The sequence below is a fragment of the Ipomoea triloba genome, chromosome 8 (assembly GCF_003576645.1).
Source record: "Ipomoea triloba cultivar NCNSP0323 chromosome 8, ASM357664v1".
Lineage (NCBI taxonomy): Eukaryota > Viridiplantae > Streptophyta > Magnoliopsida > Solanales > Convolvulaceae > Ipomoea > Ipomoea triloba.
The window spans coordinates 3,737,088-3,757,512 of NC_044923.1; the positions used below are offsets into that span (position 1 = coordinate 3,737,088).

At 32.6% G+C, this 20,425-nt stretch overlaps 1 protein-coding gene and 1 non-coding gene across 2 annotated transcripts; one reads left to right on the forward strand and one right to left on the reverse strand.

The window, feature by feature from the left end:
* Window positions 1-12,393: 12,393 nt before the first annotated feature.
* Window positions 12,394-13,600, reverse strand: LOC116027871 (transcription factor HEC2-like). Its single transcript, XM_031269642.1, has one exon. The coding sequence runs from the start codon at window positions 13,375-13,377 to the stop codon at window positions 12,682-12,684; it is 696 nt and encodes a 231-aa protein (XP_031125502.1). The 5' UTR covers window positions 13,378-13,600; the 3' UTR covers window positions 12,394-12,681.
* Window positions 13,601-20,322: 6,722 nt separating this feature from the next.
* On the forward strand, window positions 20,323-20,425 carry LOC116028133. The gene has a single exon (XR_004100081.1). It is a non-coding gene; the product is annotated as a U6 spliceosomal RNA (small nuclear RNA).

Here is a 20,425-nt window from a genome sequence, read left to right on the forward strand (position 1 = left end):
TTGGATGAGTTCTACGTCAAACTCTCTAAATTTATAGTAGTAAACTTTCAGTTGCCACTTGCTTTACAATTATTCAATTTATTTATATATATTTAAAAAAATGCTTCTCCACCCACCCCACCTTAGCCCACCCCCACCCCTACCTCTACCTCTACTCGACATGACAATAAAACTTTGATTACTCGCTTATGAAAAGAATTGTGTATTAATCATATACAAAAAGAATTAACTCAACAACTCATACAGTACGATTAATATATTGAACATATAACATATAAGGCCATCGAACTCAAAAGGGTAAATTAATAATATTTTAAAATAATTAATTAAAATTATTAGTTAATTCTTATTAATTCTTAATTCTTAATTTTTAATTTTAATTTTAATTAATTATTTTATTTAAAATTATTTTAAAATATTATTTTTAAAATTGGTAACCGGCAAAGCAGGTTAAACAAGTCATTTTGGATCAAATTGCATGAGTTTGTGTAGTTCAGGGACCCAATTGTATTGTTTTTGAGTTCGATGACCTAATTATATTTTGGTGTGTAGTTCAGTGGCCTATTTGACCCTTATTCCAATAATAAATGTGCAATCTAACCCCAACTTACACCTCTAGTTGAAACTACGGAACATGCATGACATCCATTTAATTTGGTATCAAATCAATCCGAGACCAACCATTTTGTCCACATGTGTGCGACTCATCAAAAGCATGAGGGGCATACTTTTTTTGAGTACTACTGACCCTGTTACAATGCAGTGTTCATAACTGAGTCAGTATCGCCTCCACTGATGCTCGGACCCACCCCCTTCCATATGAGGGGCATACTAATTAAGCATATAATTAAAATATGTACGGTCATTTGATTTGCAATATATGTAAACTATTAGTTTAAACTTTTATTTGAGATGAAATACATAATTTGCTTTGGTAAACATACTGATACAATTATAAGGTCAAATCGATTGACTTTTGCACATTTATGCCATGCCAAAACTTTTTTGAGTTTTTTCGAGAGTGAAACTCGAATGTTGCTGAACTCATAAAATATACCTCATTTGTCTCATTTTATTTGTCTAATTTAGTTAACGACGCTTGATTGAAGTTATTTTTAGTTCAATTATTTCATAATATTAAGTTTAGTATTAATATATAAAATTTATATATTTAGAAATTATATTAAAAGTATTATTAAACACACAAAAAATCATTTAAAAATAATAAAAAATCACTAAAAAATAAACAATGAAGAAGGTGTTAGTTTTACTAATGAATAGTAAACGGGTAAAATGAGATATAAGAGTATATTATTAGTTGTGTGCTGGATGATTCTCATAGATGTATAAGATATTGTATACTATTTCAACATTATTGTGTTCTCTGGTAAAACAANAAAAAAAAAAAAAAAAAAAAAAAAAAAACTGAAAATTCATTCAGTTCTGCATTTCTGATCATCTACGTATAAAACCTGTTAGGAAATTGAGAACGAGCCAGAAAACGCCGCCGTTGAAAGAAGGGTAATTGAGAAAGATTTCTAGGGCGGATCCGAGCCACGCCAAAGGGTCTTTCAAGTAAATGAGGATTTTTTGGGCGACGACGGAGATGAAAATGAGCCACCGGCTACGGAAGCTCAGGTGGCCGGCGGCGGGCACGGAGTTAGTGTCGACACAGTCCGTCCCTCCCAACTCCGGCGAAAACAGGATGCGGAGGCAATCGAAGAAGCTAGCTTCTTCCGGTTTCAGCTCGGCATATTCCGAGCAGAAGTCTTCGTTGCAAGCCGCCATGGTTTGGAAGAGAAATAATGGGTTTTGAGTTGAATTGAAATGAATATTAGAGAGACCCACTTTGGATGAGTTCTACGTCAAACTCTCTAAATTTATAGTAGTAAACTTTCAGTTGCCACTTGCTTTACAATTATTCAATTTATTTATATATATTTAAAAAAATGCTTCTCCACCCACCCCACCTTAGCCCACCCCCACCCCTACCTCTACCTCTACTCGACATGACAATAAAACTTTGATTACTCGCTTATGAAAAGAATTGTGTATTAATCATATACAAAAAGAATTAACTCAACAACTCATACAGTACGATTAATATATTGAACATATAACATATAAGGCCATCGAACTCAAAAGGGTAAATTAATAATATTTTAAAATAATTAATTAAAATTATTAGTTAATTCTTATTAATTCTTAATTCTTAATTTTTAATTTTAATTTTAATTAATTATTTTATTTAAAATTATTTTAAAATATTATTTTTAAAATTGGTAACCGGCAAAGCAGGTTAAACAAGTCATTTTGGATCAAATTGCATGAGTTTGTGTAGTTCAGGGACCCAATTGTATTGTTTTTGAGTTCGATGACCTAATTATATTTTGGTGTGTAGTTCAGTGGCCTATTTGACCCTTATTCCAATAATAAATGTGCAATCTAACCCCAACTTACACCTCTAGTTGAAACTACGGAACATGCATGACATCCATTTAATTTGGTATCAAATCAATCCGAGACCAACCATTTTGTCCACATGTGTGCGACTCATCAAAAGCATGAGGGGCATACTTTTTTTGAGTACTACTGACCCTGTTACAATGCAGTGTTCATAACTGAGTCAGTATCGCCTCCACTGATGCTCGGACCCACCCCCTTCCATATGAGGGGCATACTAATTAAGCATATAATTAAAATATGTACGGTCATTTGATTTGCAATATATGTAAACTATTAGTTTAAACTTTTATTTGAGATGAAATACATAATTTGCTTTGGTAAACATACTGATACAATTATAAGGTCAAATCGATTGACTTTTGCACATTTATGCCATGCCAAAACTTTTTTGAGTTTTTTCGAGAGTGAAACTCGAATGTTGCTGAACTCATAAAATATACCTCATTTGTCTCATTTTATTTGTCTAATTTAGTTAACGACGCTTGATTGAAGTTATTTTTAGTTCAATTATTTCATAATATTAAGTTTAGTATTAATATATAAAATTTATATATTTAGAAATTATATTAAAAGTATTATTAAACACACAAAAAATCATTTAAAAATAATAAAAAATCACTAAAAAATAAACAATGAAGAAGGTGTTAGTTTTACTAATGAATAGTAAACGGGTAAAATGAGATATAAGAGTATATTATTAGTTGTGTGCTGGATGATTCTCATAGATGTATAAGATATTGTATACTATTTCAACATTATTGTGTTCTCTGGTAAAACAAGTTAAGATGGTTGTATTTAATGGGATGACTTGAATAATTCATCGACATATAAAACGTTGGGAAAATTCATTAAAAATTGAATATAATTCCATTTCGATTGGTGTTGGAGATCGACTTGGTCCTACGCGTCATTTGTTTGTAATATAATTTTTGGATTTTTGAGATTAATCAAACAATGAAAACTATTTAATAGTCGCACGAGCCACGCGTGGATACATCATATCGTGGGATTTTAATTATAAAATTATATCCACACGGGTACACGGCTATTCAATATTTTGATATGAAAAATGATACATCTATTCCCATAAAGTAAAACTTTCGTCATGTGTTATGATTTAATTTTTAGAAGAGAAAGAAAATAAAAAAATTGTGACCACTAATTATTCTAGATGAATCAGAATATGACACGTAAGTTAGGAGTAAAAAATAGAGTAAAAAATGAAAATATGTGTAGTATCACTCTTTTTATATTGACTATGCTATAGATTTTAATAGTAGTTTGTGGGTACTTTTGTACTTATCGGAGGGGACTAACTAAACTATATAGTAATTAAAATTATGAAAGAACGTATGTGGACAAGTCACTTTAATACTCTAAGTGCATACACAATAGAGATTTTGGTGTGGTTTTAATTTTGAGGAGATTTTAGCTAAAGAGGAAGAGAGAGAAGAATGAGAGAGAATGTTTGAGGTTGTTGCAGAAATGCTTGGGGGTCGTGTGGTTTGGGTTTTGGGCAACACAAGTTGTTTAGCTGTGCACGCGCTCCTCAATTAATGGGAAATAGTCGTGTTTTTCTTTTCAAATCTTTGTCATTGATCATTTAAAATCATGGTCTTTATCAGCAGCCCATAGTTCTTACATAGGGTTCGTTCTTATAGGAGCGAGTCCATAATTTGGGTAGGATTTTATATTAATTCTTTTAATTAGTTAGATTTTTTTTGTTTAATTTCTTAATCAAATTGTGTATTAGTATTTCATTCTTAAACTTTATTTGAATATTAATAAAGGTAGTTAAATAATTATTATAAACTCGTAGAGGTAGAGACTTTATCCAGGTCTTGTAGTAATAATAATAGATAACACTTGTGTAAGATCGTTTCATGGGTCTAAGTCCATAAGACAGGTTGGATTTTTTATTAAAGTGTCAAATCTTTGGCCTCATTATTCAAAGATCTGACCTTTCTCACGGATTGAGACCTGTGAAACGGTCTCACACAAGTTTTTGCCCATAATAATACAACGACAAGCCCCAAGTTTAGCGTAGTGATTTGTCATCTAACTTGATGTCAGGATTGAAGGCGGCAATGCAGGGGTTTGAATCTCATGGAAGGTATGGATTTGATTCCTTGTGGACTGATTGCGCCTTCGTGATTTACATCCATCCGTAGAGGCTATAGGACCCGTGTCTTATGAGCTTAGAATTAATCCGGTGACTAGAGTTTGACCCGTGGACTAATTGCACATTCATGATTTACATCCATCCGTAGAGGCTCTAGGGGCCGGGTCTTATGAGCTTGTGATTTACATCCATCCGTAGAGGCTCTAGGAATCGGGTCTTATGAGCTTAGAATTAATCCGGTGAAGCTGGGATCAGCTAAGTTTAAATAAATAAATAAATATCTATAAGCATTATTATTGAATCATCAATGGGTGCCGCACTTGGTTACAAGGAAAAGATAGAAAATAAACCATGGACATATGAGAAGAAAACGACGTCAGAAACTAACTGAGATGGTCTATAGAAGAATGATGGAATCCAAGTATTGAGAGGAAGGGATTAGCATTGTTTTTTATTTTAAATCCAAAAATCCTTTCCCCCATTCAACTGCTCAGATGTATTAGGTCAGTCGAGATTAAAAGTGATTTATATTACATTTATTTTTAAATAATTAAAGAAAAATGGTCAAATAGATTCTTGAATTTTACACAAAAAATCAATTAGTTAGGCACTTAAACTTCTAAAAGTTATAACTAAAGTCATCAACATATTATTTCTTTGCATCGAAGCTCAAGAACTAATTATTGACCTATAATAATTGGTTAGTACGGTTTTGACGAGACTCTAGTTAACTTCGGGTACTAAAACTAGCAATCGGTTGCCTCATGAAGAAGTTGTCTAGCATGTTGCCTTCTTCGTCAATGAAGGATCGCAGGTGATGGCGGTCGCCGGAACCTTATCAAAACCGTAGTGACTGTCTATTACAATGCAAGTAGTAAATAATTGGTTCTTGGATATCATTGCATGAAAATGACATGTCGAATGGTTTAATTATAACTTTTTAAAGTTCAGTTGTAAAGTTTAGCGTCTATTTGATAATTTTCTTCTTTTTTTTTTTGCCGTCTCAACCTACTGTTCGAAACCATTCCCATCATTCATGTGGAAGTGTTAATCGAGACACCGGATACCGCTTGATCACAAGGTCTTTGGCATTTGACAATTTTCTTAATAATTCATTTAAAATGTATCACCTTTTCCCATGGAATGTGGCGGAAAAAAAATGGCAGAGGAGTGTTAGGTAGAGCATGGCGCACTAATTACAAATTTACAAGTTAGAAAAGTTATTACTTCTTTCATATATGGAATTTTTTTTTTCCTAATAAACGTTTATTAAATAGAAGCAAGAAAAGTCCATGCATACATACCTTACTAGCTAGTACTTTTCGAGGGGGTTTCCACCACGGCAAATTATTGCATGGACCATGGTCCACACAGCCGTGTGGACCAAAAATAAAAAGTACATTATTTTTATACTGAAGGTACATTATTTTTGTACTGTAGATATATTATTTGACAGTATATATCAAATAATGTATCTTCAGTACATAAATAATGTACCCTAAAATAATGTACCTACAATATAAAAATAATGTATTTTCAGTACAAAAATAATGTACTTTTTATTTTTGGTCCACACAGCCATGGTCCATGCAATAAACTATGCCGTTACGTTTTGGCCTACCTTGTTACCTACACAACTGTACCTATTTATGTTTCAACTTTCAACATTAAACCTTACTTGACACAAACCATAGAATAATCTTAGAACGGAACGTTCGTGGAAGTAAGCATATATGAGCATGAATAACATGCACCTCATAACTAATTTAAACTTGAAAATTACTATTCTTTTTACTTTTCTAGTGTAGACAAGTCAGTAGGATAACGGTAAGCACAAGATTTCAAATTTGATTGTTCTTGGAAATTGTCTATTGACCTTCTTTTTTTTTTTTTTTTTTTTTTTATAGTTTGAGTCAATTATGATTTTCGGTTTCACATAGACTGTACATTTGGATAGTGTTTGCGAACTTTTTTGTAAATCAAAAATAAAATTACACTTACTTTTATTTCTTTTGATAGGGTAAACTTGGATGGGTTTGGAAAATATAAATTATTTTTCTTTTCCTAATATAAATTTAGAATTCTATGTTCACAATTTTTGAACTATACGTTCACAATTTTTAAACTCTATATTCATAATTTTTGAACTCTATATTCACAATTACAGAATTTTATGTTCACAATTTTAGAACTCTATATTCACAATTTCATAACAATATATTCAATAGTATAACATAATTTTTGTATCTATATAACAAAATTGTAAATATTGAGTAATGTAATTGTGTATATTGAGTTCTAAAATTGTGAACATAGAGTTGTTAAACTGTGAATATGGACCTGGGGCCACCTTGCAAGGTGGACCCGGGTCCACATCATAATTTGCCCTTTTAATTCTACCCATTCTCAATCCACCATTTTCAGGTCCATGTTCACAATTTAAAAACTATATGTTCACAATTTTAAAACCCTATGTTCACAATTTTAGAACTCTATATTCACAATTTTAAATCTTAATATACAAAACTGCATTACTCAATATTCACAATTTTTGAACTCTATATTCACAATTTTGTTATATAGATTCAAAAATTGTATTATACTATTGAATATAGAGTTCTGTAATTGTGAATATAGAATTCAGTAATTGTGAATATAGAGGTCAAAAATTATGAATATAGAGTTTAAAAATTGTGAACATGGACTTAGATTTACCTTGCAAGGTGGACTCATGTCCATGGCGCAACTGAATTAAAAGGCCATGGGCCGTGTGGTTTGGTCTACAAGGCTTGGGCCTCTTTGCTTGTAATTGATTTTTTGCAATAAGGCTCCGGCCTCTTATCTTGTTTAGGGCTTGGGCCCTTTTAGTTGAATAGGCTAGATTAGCCCATGCGAAATTGTAAGGCTTTGAGCCTTTTGTAGTTTCTAGATTGGGTCACTTTTTGGGCTCAAGTATGGTAAGGCCTTGTGCCACTTGTAGTTTGAGCTACTTTTGGGCCCAAGGTTTTTGTAAGGCCTTGTGCCTCTTTTAGCAGTTGTTATGCCATGTATCCGAGTCTACCATTTAAGGTGAATCCTGATTCATGTTCACAATTTTAAAATTTTATGTATATAATTTTAGAACTTTATGTTCACAATTTTTGAACTTTATATTCACAATTACAAAACTCTATGTTCACAAATTCAGAATTCTATGTTCACAATTTCATAAATCTATATTCAATAGTCTAACATAATTTTTAAATTTATATAACAAAATTGTGAATATAGAGTTAAAAAATTGTGAATAATGAGTAATGTAATTTTGTATATTAAGATTTAAAATTGTGAACATAGAATTCTAAGAGAGAATTTAGATAGGTGATGGCCCTTCCATATATAAGGGAGAATTTAGCTCAAACTGTTTGAGATAGAGATAGCGATAGAGTCCGTCTCATCAAATCTACAGAGTTAGTTTTGATATGATCCAAGACGAATGTTAAGTTAATGTTGAACCGATCTAAAGATTGATGAACTTTTGATACAATTTGATTGATTTTGACTAATCATAATCATAGGATAAATAAAGCAGGATTGAAAGGGTGCAGTGCATGCCCTATTTCCAATTTTCTGCAGGAAAAGAAACGCCCCTTTCATCTTCAATCCTACCTTAGCTTCCTTTCATATACAAAAAAGGACTCAATCCTATGACTCCATTTTTGGGACCTTACGACAATCCTCACATGGGCTTTCCGCTAGTGCTTTGACCACTATTGTTTTTCTTTTGTTTTTTTATGTTTTATTTTTTTTCAGTTTTATAGTATGAATTCAATGTTCCTGGATTTGATAGGGTTGCGTTAAGATCCCGGATGAGAGGAATATGAGACATTTTAGTGATGCATGATATATGCCTTCCCCAACCAACACTGCCACTATATATCTTTTGGGTATTGTAGGGTCCCAACCATAAATTATATCTATATAATATTTGAGTTAATTTTTTTTTTTTTACTCATTGATTTATAGGTGGCAGTATACTTTTAGTCAATTTTTTATCAGAACATCCTCATTTGGTCCAAGTATTATTGTGTCATGCATAACCATTTTTGGTCCTCTGTCAACCAAATCGTTGAAATACCGTTAAATACAAGGACATTTTGATTTTTTTTTTCAACAAAGTAGGTTCACTAGGTTGACCTGCTATAGTTTTTATGTTTATTTTTCTGAAAAAAAAAATCTATAATTGAAGACCGAAATGACCTTGTATTTAACGAAATTTAAATTATTTTGTTGATAAAGGACCAAAAATGATCATGCCACAATAATATTAGGACCAAGAGTGGATGTTCTAAAAAAAAAGACTAAAAGTAGGTTGTCACCTATAAATATAAAACCAAAAAGGGAATTAACTCCTAATATTTATATAAATAGAGGGTGGAACATTAGATTGAGAAGGTAAGGAGTGCATGTGCTTGTTGAGTATTACTGGTGCGCGAGACGTGCCAACTTGCTGTATTTAAAAAAAATACCTTCAACGTGGCGCCCGACCACCTTCAGAGGGAGCATGCAGTGCATCCTGTAGAGTGCTACTGGTGGGCGAGATGCACCAACTCGCTGTATTCAAAAAAAAAAAAAACAGAACTTCAACGAGGCCTATTCAAAAATTATTTTTCTACCATGCACATACATTTCCATTTAAAACCTTATTGGCTTATTAGAGTAACCTCATCTAAGTTGGAGGGGAAATAAGAGATGAGAGAGAAGAAAAATAATTTGCATAGTGAAGATTTTTTGTGGGTCTCACAGAGGAATAAAAAGGAAAAGAAATGTCGTGTTGGTGCATATTTCGGGGCATGTGCACACAAAAGAAAACTTTTAACCTTTTTTTTTAATTGTTTTGTCATATTTTTTCTCTCTCTCCTCTCCATTTTCTCTTTTCTCTCTCATTGAAAGCTTAAAATGAGCATAAAATCATACTATTTGAGATGATATTAGGGCACCTCCAACGATATAAAATGAGGGGAGAGAAGGGGAGAGAATGGGAGATGGGAAGGGGGGAGAAGGGTTGGGGACTTGGGGTAAAATGTTGGGGAGGAAGAAACAACCTCCAGAAATACTGTCATATATATGCGGAGATTTCTCCTGGGCGTGGGGCGCAGGGCCGGATTTTAGGGCGTTCAAGATGTGCGACTGTACAGGGCCCCAAAATTTTGGGGGCCCCTAGTCCAGTCCTGTTAGTATATGTATTTGTGATTATATTGGCTTAAAATTAGATCTTTTGCATTTTTCTCTTTGCAATTTTTCTTCAATTCGCAGTTTATTTATACTTTGATAGGGCCTCACTTATCTACCAGCACAGGGCCACGCAAATTAAAAAACCGGCCCTGGCGGGGCTTGTGACCAACATGCGTCACATTCACTCACAAAGGGTGGGGAAGAACGTAACTCTCACCACCCGGCCCTTATATATTTTATAATCGTTGGTTGATTTTTGTTTCAATTTTTTTGAGAATTTTAAATCTATTTTTACATTTTATTTTTATTTTTATTTTTAAATTTCAATTTAATTTATTTTTAAAAATTTAATTGTATTATTTGTTGGTATATTTAGTATTTAAAATTTTGTATTCACTTTTGAATGCTAATTTGTTCCGTAGATAATTTTGAATGCGAATTTTAATTTTATGAAATTATATTTTGATTATTTTATTAAATTTTATTTTATAATTCAAAAATTATTTTATTTTGTTATTTAACTTATTTTTATTTAAAATTAAAATTATAAAGTTAAAATTATTCATTATTGAAAAGTGAATAAAATAATAGATGATGTATAGAAGTGTGAAGGACTAGAGAAGTATGACCCAGAAAAAGTTAGAAAAGAGAAAAATAATTGAAGAGAAAATAAGGGAGGTGATATATAGTTATGTGAAAAAGTTTGGCTCACAAAATTTTTAAAAGTAATAAGTTTCAATCTATGCTATAAGAGTTGTTTTATACAATATTTTAGACAAAATATCCGTCCTATTATAACTTCTGTTATCTTTTCCATTATTATTACCATGCATATGCATACACAATATCTTTTATTATATTCTTTAATGGTAATGATGTATGTAGAGATGCTATATATTATGAGAAATAAGTTTGATTTCATTATATTTTAATTAAATGTTATCATAGTTATATTTGGTAATTTATAATATATAAAATTTTTATTTTAATAATATTAATCATACATAATTATTTGTGATTTATCAACTATACTTTTAATATAATATAAATTCTACAACTATAAATTTTTAAAATATATATAAACTATTATTTTTTTAAAAAAAATATTTTAGGTATGAAGTGGAGCGCCACGTTGGAGAGAGGAAATGACACGTGGGAAGGCGTTCACGTGTCTCGACGGCAAATACGTTACCGACGTCATGGTGAGCGGCTAAACGCAATCGTGAAAGAGCAGAAGAAACCACCGCATAGTGTCAGTCCGTCACGTGGACATCTCGTGCATTCTATGACTTCTCTTCCCCGCTCCCCAACCACTTTCCCAGTTTTCCCTTTACTTTCATTCCCAAACAACTACGTATTCGTATGTCTACGTCTGCGTATGCATATACATACAGCACCCCTACGTAATTGTGGGGTTTCAAATATGCCTTTTTAAGTAAGTAGATATAAACTTTCATTATGTTATCCCTATCATGAAATTAGTTATTCTTATTCATTTATCATTCAATGAACCAAATACGTGGTTAAAGGTATAAAGTGAGTCAACATATTTAGATCTCAAAACAGCTATTTATGACCTTTTCAGATTGAACTTGTCAATTAGGGATAATGTAAGCTATGACTAGAAGTAGGGGACAGATTTAAATGAGAGTGCACATTCATAAATCAAAAGTTGTGTACCATTTTGAGTTGCAAGACAATATACAATACGTTATAGTAAAGTATTAGACACACACAATATTGAAATGTACATGATATAATATATGTATGCTTAGCTAGATAGCCAGCATGTACTACTGTATTAGGTACTAACAACACTAATATTGATAATTGTGATATAACCAAATATATATACATAAAATTTTATGATTTAAAATGGATTATATCTTAATCGATCATTTTTTTAAGTAGCGATTATTGATTTTTACGTAAATCAAATAATCAATGATATATTGGAACATATGTCCATAACTGTATTCCATTAATGTGTACGTTTTCTTGTTCTAAGGGGCATGTGCTGCTATTGACCTTAAGAGCAAAGGTACCCTATAAAAGTCTAAATAGATTGCTCTTAATTTCAAATCCCTTTCTAATTCATGGGCGACTCTGATACCGACCCCATGAATCAATCTAGTAGCACAGAGAAATTTATGATACAAATAAATATAGAAAGATATATTTACAAATGTTATTTATTGTAAATAATATTCTCTATTAATAAAAAAAATTATGAAACTAACATAAATATTTGTAAAAATTTTAATAAAAAAACATATGAAATGTAGAGACGCTTTTCTTAATATGTTTGTGATTAAATGCAATTGTATTCAAGTTGTTAACTTAGGCTAACATTTTTGTAATTTTTTCACCTTTATTAACTAGAATCACGATATATTATTTATCAATATACACATGATTATAAATTTCATTATTATTCAAAATAGAAGAATGAGTACATAAAATGCAAAAATGGTGTTTGTTTTCTTGGTTCTTTCTAGATATTTTCCAAAAGATAGTTGAATTGTCAACCTCGGGATTAGCATTTGAAAAGCATAAGCAATCAAACCTTAATTTCTGACATCATCATAGAGTTTTGGGAAGCCATAATTATTGCTATATTATTTTATATATTCATCGTCAATAACGGTTACGTTACAGATCAGAGAAAGAAAAGCAAAATTATTGAATATCAAGAATATGATTAGGCTTTAATCATTTGTACTTATATATACTATAGTACTATACCATATATTAATTGTTCTAGCGTGATACAACACGTGCATGGCAAATTAACCCTAACAAGGATCATACAAGTGATTATCATTATTAATTATCACTAAAACCATGCATTTATGCTAAAAATAACTACACCTTTGTAATTAAGGCTCGCCATAATGCTGAGTTGCTGAGGTAGGCAGATAAGTGCTGGTCGATGATACTGGAACCGGGAACCCTATCCCAGTTGGCCGGCGACTTGCGCCGGCGCGTTCGAGCGACTGCACCTGATTTTTCAAGAACTTGACGTAATGGATGGCTTCATCGAGCATGGAAGCGGTGTCCATCTTGGTCCCGCCGGGGACGAGTCTCTGGAGGATCCTGATCTTCTCGCTGATCCTTTCCCGCCGGTGACGCGCCGCCACGCTCTGGGGATCCGTCGATATCTTCACGTTGCGCCGCTTCGGCGGCTTGACCGACTCCGGGTCGATATGGATCGGCTGCATGGCGGCTATCCGGAATATCATCTCCCTCATTGCCGCCATCGAGGTGGACCCCTTCTGAGGTGGATAACCGCTCCCCCCGGAAAATTCGCCCCGTAACCGCCCAACAGAATCCCCCGGAAAACACGGCGGCTCGTTATAAGCCGCCGGAGGAGAGCCGGCTAAAGCCGCGTTCATGAAACTACTATCAATTATCCCCTGTGAGCTAAAATCCATGACTTGCACGTTGTTGACGTCGGAATAATTATCCCCGGCGCCGGAGAAGCCGTCGCCGGGGAGCTTGTCCATCTGCATCATAAGCATCATCTCCATCTGATCAGCCTCAGAAGAAGCAGACTTCAAGATGTCAATATCCATGGCGGCTATGAATAAAAAAGATAAAATAAAATCATAAAAAAAAAAAAGAAAAAGAAAGAGAAATGATCAAAAGCTGAGAGGGGATGGGTAAAGAGAAGAGAAGTCTGAGAGTTTCATCAGAAGTTGCAGTGAAGGTCGGCAAAGCACTAAGCAGACTGCTTGGAGAAGAAATTAAATATGATGGCAATGAAATAGTGATTCCGGGAAATGTGTCTATAAGCTCAAGTGGTTCATTATTATATAAATATATATATACACACATATTATATTGTAGTATATAATTTATATATACTCTGCAATTAATTCATCAGAATATAATCGCTTTCATACTGCCATGAAATTAAAGTTGGTAAGCTTTTTAATCTTTCTTTTCTCTTTATTTCTTGAAAAAAATATCTTCATCCCAATTATATATATATATATATATATAACCAAATTCATTGATTATTGCAACTTGAAAGCCTAGGGCACAACACAAATTAAACCTGATAAATCAATGTGGCAATCAAACTTTTACTATTATTACAAAATTATAGCTACTACTTAGCGAAAGGAGAATGTTTAATAGCTCTTATCCAAATCAAATGTTTATAACTATATATCAAAAAGTTATAATTATGAGCAAAAACGTAAATTTATTTATTTATACTTGTCTAGTAACTAGTGCCACATTTTAATGGTAACATGCTCGATTTGACTCTTCAAGCCTCCGCCCAAACATGGTACGTACCATAATTTTACTATTTTTTTTATTGGATTCAAATCCTTTAGTAATCATAAAACTCATTACATTTTCAACAATACAATGAAATAAAAAATGAGTAAGAAAAAAAAGGGCATTGACTAATCCTCGTCCATACCGGGACTGGCCTAATTAAAGGGCAAAATTCTTGCCAGATTGATTTTTTCATACGAGAAAGAGTTTAAACTCCTGACTTTTTTTTTAAGGGATAAGAGTGTACGACCACTCACGCCAACCAAAAGCTTCTAATTAGGATTTTGATTTCATTGTTTCAACCAAATAAAAGCCGCCCCAAGTTTGTTGGCATGTTTATTTGATCACATTTAATGTTGCTGGCATGCCAAGTTTGAAGCCCTCGCCTTCGTATCAAAGCTAGACAAGATGTCATATTGGTTTTAATGGCCTAACTATTTTGTCTAAGTGAAATATTATAGGTAAAATTTAATAGACAATAATTATTCATATCTTACTTAAAATACTAGAGGTCCCCTGGGAATGACTGTTCTCCTTACAAGGGGAATAGCTCATTCCGGAGAATACTATTCCTAGGAATAGAATGACGAGCCAAATAGTGGAATATGTCTATTTCCGGGAATGGAATTCCACGTATCAAACACGCTGTAAAGGTGTGACAACATGCTTGATAATTACTTAAATATGAATCTTAACGTATTTACCGTTACTCTAACTAAAGGCATTTGTAGTAAGATTTATGTCAATTACTTAAACAATTGCATGGATAATTATACATGATTACACTATTGTTTGATATATAATTAATATTATACTCCCTTAGTCTCATTTTACATATCTAATTCAGTTAATTGAATTTGACTATAGTTATTTACAATTTAAAATTCTATAATATTTAATTTATTGTTACTGTATAAAATTCATAAATTTAAAAACTGCATAAAAGTACTATTAAATATTAAAAATGAATTTAAAAATTATTTAAAAAGTTTAAAAAATATTAAGGATATAAAACCAAAGTTATATAAATGTACTAAATTTTGTATATAAAGTTGTATATTATCGAATTAATATGGTGTGTGTGTATATATATTACTCAAATGTATAATGTTGAATATTAAAATGATGAATATATATGTCAATCAAATGGGAAGGACACAGACATACGTTGTTATCTTGTAGAAGAATTTGGGCCCACCAGGCACCAACTATTCCAAAGATCTACCAGCTGTTGCAGGGATGCCATAAGTGCTTTTGATGGTGCATGAACAGATTGAGTATTTTATATGTATATATCTATCTACAAGTGTTGAGTGGAACCGAGGATCACTCTTTAAACTTTCCCTTAAAAATAATTTTTTGCTTTCATGATGTTAAGAACCCTAAAATTTACACCCCTCATCTCATCACGTGTCATGCTTACTCTTTATCTCAACCTTTTTAGTCACGGAAAGAAACTCAAGCCAACTTTGTTGTGACGTACCTCAGGGTTTCCACAATCAAATACGAATACAAATCTCTTTACTGAATTGTATGCACTTTTATTTATTGGATGAGACAACTGGAGATTTAAGATTGCTTCAATTCATACCTAAACCAAGGATCAAATTAAACCATACCATTGACCTTTGGTTAATGATGAATGAGTCTCTTCCACTCAATCACACCCGCAGATTAAACACATATTCTATTTAAGGATGAGTAAACTCTATCTTGTAACCTTAGTTAGTAAAAGATTACAAGAAGATAAAACAACCAAAGTTGTTCATATTATTTGGCAGCTGGCTCAAACTAAGAAAGTTATTAGGTCGCTCCCGCCGAAGTCAAACTTGTAACCTTATGGTTATCAAATCAACAACATGACCAATTTAATTGAGGTTCTCCCTTATCTCAACCTTTTTAACGAGTTTGGAGTTATATTTGATCATACAGGCAACACAATTTAATTAATTGACCAATTTAAAATAAATTAAAGATAAAGTCATAGTGTACTATTCTACTAGTTCTTGGGCAATATGGATTTGTCTTGTGTTTATTAGACATGACCCTAATTCAGTTCCGGTTAGAACTATCGATTCATTATTTCAGAAATAGAATAGCTAGAATCGAAATCGAAACCTTGTAAGGAAGGTTCGGATCCAGTTCTTTAGGCGCCTCCAATGAAATTGTCAATTCAAATAAAAAATGTTCACATATTTCCAACTTTGATTCCGGTTTGAACAATATCCCATTTGATCCAAATTGTGGTCATTCTTAGTTCTGCTGAGACACGCATTGAGTCGCCTTATAGAGATTACTTGCGTCCTTAAGACATATCCTACTATCTACTCATTTATCGAAAGACTATTAAGTTTAGGGTGCAAATTGTGGACATGAATTGAGTCTCGATAGTTACATTGTAAAAGTTATGACTAATATAGTTGGTTTTATGCATGTAAGCACCAAACAATAGCTAGTCTTCCTATCGAAAGAGCTATCGAGTCATCATCTTTTAACTATTCATTATTTTATTGAAGGTGTTACTAAGACCTTAAGAAGATTAGAGAATTTCGCTTTTTATAAGCAAGTTTAGCCTGATTAGGGTGGTAGGAGCAAGCTAAGGCTAAGGTGCAGATGGTGGGGATTTGTTTGTAGGTAAGCGCCCACATGTCAGCAATCAAGTGGTAGGGGAATTATTGGGGTGCGATAGACTGCACATACAGCATAAACCTGTCCCTATGGAACGCCTTTCGAGGTGGATCAGATCAGGTTCTGCCTTCTCTTGTCTTCTTCATCATGCGCTGCTGGTTCCCGTTAACCAACTCATTCCTTCACCACCGCTACGCTCAACCCAACCTCATCACCCACCATCCCAATTTACAGCCCTTCAAAACCCTCTAATTCTCTAAACATTCTCAGACCACCATTCCATACCTGTTCCTCAACAACGTTTGTGTTGGACTGCACATGTAAGATTGAGTTCAATATCCTATCATCCGACTATATATGTATAAAGTTATGTCTTTGTTACTGACTAAAGTTGATAAGTGCATGATTGTATCAGAGTCAGAATCACGAGTTTAAATCCTATTAAAAATCATATTATAAAACTGATTGTTATGTAAGTATAAGAAAAACAATGCTCGATCTATTAGGGCTTTTGTTCCCTACACACGGCCACGAAGTTCGACGGCTGATGGAAACGTTGAGGTATTTAGTGTCAATGGGTTGCAGAGATAGATTGATTGGGACATGTAATGTAAGGGGCATTTACGAAGAGAATGTGGTTTCCCCGAGCATTCAGAAAGGACAATGGTTGATATATCGAAGTTAAAAGACAAGGCAACATTAACTGCGTCCTCGAAACAAACAACTTATTGTTGCAGAATATAATGCAGATGCATGCAGATAATCAATCAATAGTATAGTAATAAGATGAGGTTTTGTCCATCTATCAACGCACATTTGTCAGGCCTAAACATTCAAAAAATAACTCATCAGGGTGAGGAAAATATATATGACCAACTAAGGAGGATTGACATCAACTAGTTCGGGTTCGAGATTGTCCATAGATAATAAGCTTAGAGTAAAAAAATATAGTCCATCCGGACCTCCTTAGCTTGCTTAAGTCTTGTTCTAGTATAGAACTTCAGGTAGTTAATGGAAGCTAGCTAAACATCGATCTATAAACAATTACAACATTTTTATATTATATTTCTGATAACAACATCATCTTTGAGACAAACTATTTTAGGATAATTATCATCGTCTATTTTGTAATTGTTTATAAATATCACATTGTAAATTCCATGCAAAGATTAACACTTTACTAAAATCAATACACATTGCATTCTTACAACTCTGAGCTACCAAGAACTACTTTCACTCTTTATATTATGTTTTATATCATGCTACTATTGCTTTGATGAATAGCCTACAATTAATGTTAGGATTATAAGATTCAATTTACACCAACAACGCTTTTAATTTGTAAAAGAGTTTGTACATTAGTGTCCAACAGTAAATTCATATATTTTTGGATAAAATTCAAACTTTAATTTATACACGTACAGTTAAACGACAGCTTGGAAAGTTGAGACGATCTAGGATGTTGCCATTAAAATGTAACACTGATTGCTAGGTAAATATAAAAAAAATAAAAATAAAGTAAAGTTGTGCATTTGTTACAAATAGCTTTCTATGCGGTTGAGATTAACATACAAGTACTAAGAGGGGATTGTTGAGCAGCGATGTATGTGGAGGGCCTAAGTCCAGTATCATGCTATCAAAACGGTTAAACAAGCTAAGTATAAATAAATAAAGTTATACATTCGCTACTAATTATAACTTTTGGTATGGTAGTAATCGCCTGATTTTGATATAAGAAAGAACCAATTTCTTAACACGTACCCATATACATTGCACGCAAACATTTGAAGTATGGTTGGATGATGAATTGCGTGAATGTCATGGCATTTGCCATTGTTTTTGGTTGGTAGGAGGATGAGAATTGAAACAGGTAGAAGCAACAGAGAAATATTTTTATGTTTCTTAATTATTTGGAGGGATCGATCAAGATCAGATGACAGTTGTACTTTTGCAGAGGTGGGTGGGCGAAGAAAGGGAAATTAAAGGGGAATGAGAAAAAGAATTGAATTGAAGGTTAATTAATTGGTTTCCATTGCTGAAAATAAGTCTGCAATAGTATAAATTGGTGATCAGAAATGTCACCACCGCCATTTCTCTCTCTCTCTGCATTCAAAAATTGGATACTTTAATTATTTTTTTTTGAAAGCCAAAAATTGGATACTTAAAATATTGTATTTTATCAATAAGACATGAATAAAGAGACATGTTGTTATCTGCAAGAAGATGTTCCATTGGATAAAAAGAGGTCAGAATTGAGAGATCTGTTGTTGGATTTATTTTACTTAACATTATCACACTTGCCAACACTACCTTATCTCCTCCACCCTCATGCCCCACATTCTATTTCTATCATCTTTCCATATTAATATATTATATATTTTACAATTTTCTTTTTTAATAATTCAAATTTTTTATTTTGCTTAGCTATACTTTAGATTCCATAAATCACTTATAGGCATGAAGAAGTAAATTGAGCTAATTTTTCTTAATATTTTGGTACGAATAAGGTATTAATTAGTAAATTACGTAGCTCATATGTGTTTTTGAAGTTTCAGAATTGTGTTTAAAATTTTAAAATGTTTGATAAACTTTTTTAGGGTTAAAACTTTATTCGAAAGCTTAGTAATAAGCGATTTTGAAGAAAAAAGATTTTGAAGAAAAAACATTGAGTTCTTCGTGATTAGGGTTTGTAATGAGTTAATTATTTTTAAATTCTCAATATTCTTCAACTCTAATAAGATAAGTTTAAGTAGTCGTTAATTGAGTTGGGTTCAAGTAGTGGCAGGTTGTCTATTTATAATTTTCTAAATTGAAATTAGAGATGGAGTGACTTGTATTGAACAAAAGCACAAAGAGTCAACAAATGCCTCCACTAAGGCTTGAACCCACTCCCTTCCGCATGAGAGTGTACACTGGATGCTACGTGACCACAAGGCCTTTGGCAATTATGTATTAGATTAATTAACTTATATAATATATAATATTTTTTCAAGGATAATAGAGAAGTTATTTAAATTTATTATTATTTTTTAAATAGAGTAAATGAGTTTCGAGTACCCTATGGGTATGTTAAACGGGTATATATGTAACAAGTACATGTAACAATGTAACACCTTATTAACTTTCGCTAGAGCTATAATTAATCAAGTTTGGGTTTACGAATGACTTAATGCACAAATACTTTATGCACAGTCATCCTATTTGTGACACTTGTGATGGATGTGTAGGCTTTAATTTAATGAATTGTTCTATTATAAATTTTTTGAACTAATGGAAAGAGTCACAAAAAGGAGAATTATATTTCTGTGCAGGCTTCCAATAGCTCTGGACAACAATTCAATTTGAAACTAATAGAAGAGAACACGACAAGATGTTGCAATGTCTCAATCCGCACCCATTCATCCATGTCTTTGTATATGGGAATAATAATATCCCAGGATTGGTACAAACTTGTTTATTCGAAATATTTAACATAAATAAGTTTCTAGCATAATGGTTAGCTTTTTGAATGACCGACTCTAACTTAATAAGTTGAAAAGTATGGAAGAATCACTACACGCCATCTAAGCACCTTAAATTGAAAAGTATGGAAGAGTCACTACGTCCCTTCGGGGACATCCGATAAAATTGGAACGATACAGAGAAGATTAGCATGGCCCCTGCGCAAGGATGACACGCACAAATCGAGAAATGGAAGAGTCACTA